Consider the following 5,213-nt stretch of genomic DNA (forward strand, 5'->3'; position numbering starts at 1 on the left):
TGATCACTAACATAAACATACTGTGTTCTATTCTGCAAGAAACATAGAATACATTTAAGCAAGCTGCAATCGAGATGGAGTGCGCTAAGTTTCAGTAATTGTAGTCGATGGGAGACGGTGTTAAAACGTTTCGCGAATTCAAGGAGGATGCAGTCATTAACTAAAACTCGATCTAAAGCGGAAGACGAACCATTAGTAAAGGTTAGTAATTGAGTCTCACAAGAATAATGTTTACAAAAATCATGCTACTGTGGCGTAACAAAGTTATTAGACCCGACAAAACTGACTAGGTTGCAGTAGATTGTGGGCTCTAATAACTTGCATGGAATAGAAGTTAAGGAGATCGGCCATCAGTTTAAGGAGTTATGAATATCACCAGACTTGTGGACTGGAATCACTTTCACCATCTTCCAGTCGTCCGGCAGTGTTGAACTCTGCAAAGACTGAATAAAGATATGTGACAAGAAAGCAGATGAATATGCTACAGTGCTCTTAAGGAACTTGTAATTTAAGTTATCCACAGCCGCCGATGAGGAAAGTTTAGCTTTTTTAATAAACTTGCATATGCCATCAACTACATCGAAATAGGCTCCAATCTGAAGGCACGTAAAGGCAAGTGCAGACGGTGAAGTATCTGTTAGAGCGTCAGAAAAAGATAGCGAAAATGTGTTGTTAAAGGCCGTTGAGCAAAGCTCACGGGGGACAAAAAATCCAGCGTCAGTTTTCAGAACAATTTTTTTAGGTTTGCATACGTTGATAACATTCCACAACTTTTTAGGATTAGTTGTGAGCAGATGTGGTGGTGTTTCTTATTGCATCAATTCCAACTGACGCCATACTGCTACACCTCTCCTCATTGCAACATGCCAGACACCTTGGCGGATCTTCTACTGCAATGCAAAAACACCCGATCAAGCGTCACAGGGAACAACCAGCAGCAGCAGACGCAGACCCAAAACTCCTCACTGAAACATGGGAGGCTGCGATCTCCAAGCCGGACCTGGTCGACCAGCGCGAACTCGTCGCCCGTGGCCCGGCGGGCGGTCCAGGCCAGAGGGTTCTTGGTATAAGGAACCTTCCCACTTCGAGTGACAAGTCACTGTGTCAAATAAAGGTTTATTCACTCATTCATTCAGGTGGATCAGGACTCGTCCTCTTCGAAGGACTCTGGCTCGATGCGCGTGTTGTTGCACACCACGGTGGCGGGGATGTAGTGGCAGCGGGGACTGTCGACGAGGTAGGCTTGTGTGCAGTTTCCTCCCTGGCGGCCGTACAAGTCGATCTCGTTGTATACGAGGTTGTCTGAGCCAGCACCTTCCAAATGCTCGCGGCAGTCGCTGAACGCCTCGGCCACCTCCTGGGCGCGGCCGTCGCGCTGACAGTCGTAGATTGCCTCGTAGTTGCCCTGGCAGTGGAAGTAGCTGCACGCGAAGAAGGCCGAAAGAAAATCATCATCATCATCATCATCATCATCATAATCATCATCACTATTATTATTTATTGATTGATTTGGTTTTGAGAGCTCATATACGTACAAATGATTTAGCTGAAAAAGAAAAGAAGAATCAGGCATGGCACTTGCCACCGGGAGAGGCACAACGCCTGCCTATCCTTCAGGAAGGAAAGAAACTTAACTGAAGACGGTAAGAAAGAAAGCAGAAAGAAAGAACAGTATGACAGGTCACAATTAATAAAAAGAACCATAAAAAAGAATTTGAGGTATCTCCACTCACAAGGAAGGAAAGATTACGCTACAAACGGAAACCGGACTAATTTCTTCTAGAAAAGTAAAGCAAGCACGATGAAGCTGGAGGCGTCGAGATGTGCTGGAATACAGGCCTTCATCGAGGCACCATCCGCAAACAAGGAAAAACGAACAGGCCAAGTGCACCTTCAAAAGAAAGACACCACCACGGTCCTTTGAGTTGTGCAATACGAGCACGAGACGGTACATGCGCGTGGTGTGTAGCTACTCATAACTGGGGATAGCTGGAACTAGCTGCTTTTTATTGCAAATTATGTGTTGCGAAAGAGGATGGGGAACACTAGTGTCGTCGCAAAATTCGGCCTACCAAGCGACGCCGAATCAGGATAAGAATAAAACAAATCTTCAGCGGGAACCAATGCAGACAGCTCGCCGCGACGTCCTACTGTTGACACGAAACCCAAGCCAGCGATGTGAACTGACTGTAATTTAAAATGTTTAAAAAGTAGAAAAAATGGCATCGTAATTAGGTTTCGTCATCTAATGAAGTTACTCGTGAAAGTTGGTTGTTACGAGGATGATGTAGCATCTTTTCGTTTTTGTAAAGGGAATCCACTTGATCTAGTCAACGTCCTTGCTGTTGCCCGTGAACTCTGAGCTGCCGAAGAAGAGGCATGGCACACCTTTGTGTACTTTGCTAACTATATGACAATGCGGCCAGCAGGATGTACATGGATGAACTATGAACTATGGAGCTGTGCTCTGATGTCACTCACGGCATCGACTGCACAGTGATAAGCAAGAACGTCTCCAAGCGCGGCTTCCTTCCACGGTACAGTGAATGGCTGTGCAACATAACACAACATAACACGGTTCGGCCTGGAAAAGTCCGCTTTTCTTCGTGTTCCGCGATCGCAGTCAGCGGAAACAAACATGGGATCTACTTACGCGTTGCAATTATGGCAGTACATCGATCGCCTGTAGTTCACGAATAACTTGCGGGCGGCGCAGTCGGCGTGTTGCTCCTGGAAGAAACTCCGGCCGAATCTCCGCTGCAGGCAGCTCATGAAATCCCTCCATTCGACGTGTGCTGATGAGTGCGACAGGGCGATAGTGTAAAGAACCGCTATTACCAGCAGCGGCGCGTGCATGGTTGACCTGCAATGTAGAAGTTGTTGTCGAAATCGTTTTATTACTTTATGTCAAGGGGTTCGGAAGAGGGGAAGCATGGCCTCGAGGCGTGCAAGAGTGTTCAATATTCGACTAAATCCTGAGCCCTATAGAGCTCATAAAAGGTGAGGTTTTGATAAAACGAGGCGATAAAGGAGGAGCAACACCTTGATTAGAGCGAGTTGGTTCATCTTGAAGGTGTATCGAAGCAGCGCGATGGGAGGCCGACGAGAGTACGCACACGCTCACCAACAACAACACTAGTCCTGTTGTGCGTGTTTGTTGTGCGTGACCTGCTTCAATATACCTTCAGGAAGAAGTAGTTGTGACATTTGCAGAAGTTGTGGGCTCAGTTCACCGTTTTGGATATACATGCTGGATGCCTGGAATGGATACCTCTGCTTACTATGCAGCTAATCCTCAAATATATATATACATATATTTTTGCGCCGTAGATTCTCTCGCCTTTCATTGTTCCACAAGATCTATCATTAGAATCCGATTCGATTCTAAGAGACGTTCTTTTTTCCGCTCCCGTCTACGTGTCATCGCGTTCAGACCATAACTATAACGTTGGTGTGCCATCTTGTCGGACAAATACCTACAGCGAATCTTTCATTCCAAAGACTAGCAATGAATGGAACCACCGTCCCGCTTCCATCGTTGTCATCTCCGGCATCGACAGCTTCAAGACTGTCCTTCATGAAGCCTTGTGCTAATATGTTTTTCTTTACTTGTTATAACTGTATTTTTTTCTTTCTTTTACTGTGCAAATATTTGTATTTACCACTCTCTCCTGTAATGCCTTCGGGCCTTGGAAGCATGCTAAATAAATAAATAAATAAATAAATAAATAAATAAATAAATAAATAAATAAATAAATAAATAAATAAATAAATAAATGTCACTTCATTTTGCACTTGGGAGGCGCTTCACCATAAACTGAGCAGCTTTTAATGACTTACAGGCGCACAGCGTCGTGTTCTAGAGGTCAAATTTCAAAGGACATCGCTCGCTCTTTCCCGAGTTCCCACTCTCTGTATACTTCCGCAGACACAGCTGCGTGAAAATGAATGCTAATGCGCCGTTTACAGTTGTTTACGGGGTCCGCACAAAAAAGGGTCGAGTCGCCTTGACAGGGGAATTTCAGGTCTACGTAAACATTGCGAATCGGGTTGAGTGAAAGTCCGAATGGGCTGGGTCTGAGCCCATATTAAATGGGTCGGATCAGCGGTGGCTCGTCGCCGAATCAGCTAAATGCTGAAGTCGCGTGCCCTGTTGTCTCGCCTCGGTACAATCTTCTGTTGAAGTCTGAGCGAACGAGAAACAAGTTAATTGCAAACGCTGTCGGGTTGTGCTTAAATCTGACTCGTTGCGCTCGCGTCGGGTTCGCGTAAACCAGAAAGTTTAAGATTCTCACTCCTGGAACATATTCTTGAGCGGCAAAGAAGAGCCTGCTTTTACTCTCTGTCTTATAAAATATGGCATTAAAGGGTGTTTGTTCTTTTGTAGGTTATGTTGTATTGTGCACAGGTGGTACACCAGGCCTGATCTAACATGACTGCAGGGAAAAACAAAAACAAAAACGAAATATGTCGTCTCGCAGGTGAGGTATACCTTGCAAGGTCTTTAAAGAAGTTTGACGCCCCTGGTACGTCAATGAAATCTTTGTCCAAGAATATGGAGGGTAGAGGGAAAATAATCTTAAAACATCTCCGAATTAGTAGCCGTATCTCTTGTACTGTGACTACTTCTGTACGAATTCGAACTTGTGCCAGTTACATAAGCAATGAGAAGCAGTTGTGAGGAAAAAAATTAACTTGGTCAAACCTTCCGGCATTATTCCTGCGACGTTGAAACGATGATTCCATGTGGACACCAGAAACGTAGTGACTTATATAAATATACTTTGCTGTAAAGGGAGATTTCGCTGGACCTTACATCCCAAAATGACATATAGCCGTAAGTGAATGTTTTAGGACGCGATTGCAGGAGGCTACTCATGGTCATGACTTATCATTAATGGAACTACTGTAGTAAACGAAGGTCTGGTAGTTAAGGCAGGTCATGCTAGTTGGCGTATTGCGTTTCACAGTGTCTTATACGTCAGCACTAAATCTTGCGGTCTGTCTGCTGCAAGGAACGTTAATGCTTTTATTAATCACATAGGTTGATCAAAGCTCAGGGTGAATGCGTTCTTCTAGCGTAGACAGTATAAAACTTGTGACAGAGAAACTGTGTGATTTATTAGTTTCTCCCTTTTGTGTCTACCAGACTTTCTTAATCTATTTTCCGATCTTCCGGAAGAGGACAACTAGGACTAATTTAGCATCGCCCA

At 44.7% G+C, this 5,213-nt stretch overlaps 1 protein-coding gene across 1 annotated transcript; it reads right to left on the reverse strand.

Annotated features, from left to right (window-relative positions):
* Positions 1–1,109: 1,109 nt before the first annotated feature.
* LOC142577732 (uncharacterized) lies at positions 1,110–2,859 on the reverse strand. Its single transcript, XM_075687185.1, has 2 exons — positions 2,654–2,859; positions 1,110–1,421 (listed from the first exon to the last, which is right to left on the reverse strand). The coding sequence occupies exons 1-2, from the start codon at positions 2,854–2,856 to the stop codon at positions 1,142–1,144; spliced, it is 483 nt and encodes a 160-aa protein (XP_075543300.1). The 5' UTR covers positions 2,857–2,859; the 3' UTR covers positions 1,110–1,141.
* Between the last annotated feature and the right edge of the window lie 2,354 nt (positions 2,860–5,213).

The sequence above is a fragment of the Dermacentor variabilis genome, chromosome 4 (assembly GCF_050947875.1).
Source record: "Dermacentor variabilis isolate Ectoservices chromosome 4, ASM5094787v1, whole genome shotgun sequence".
Taxonomy (NCBI): Eukaryota; Metazoa; Arthropoda; class Arachnida; order Ixodida; family Ixodidae; genus Dermacentor; species Dermacentor variabilis.

What these genes read in the sequence shown, in the direction of transcription:
- LOC142577732 (XM_075687185.1), bottom strand. Translation starts at nt 2,856, where the DNA reads ATGCACGCGCCGCTGCTGGTAATAGCGGTTCTTTACACTATCGCCCTG. An exon ending in TACTGCCATAATTGCAACGC is followed by an intron (nt 1,422 to 2,653) that starts GTAAGTAGATCC and finishes CTTCGCGTGCAG; the next exon opens with CTACTTCCACTGCCAGGGCA.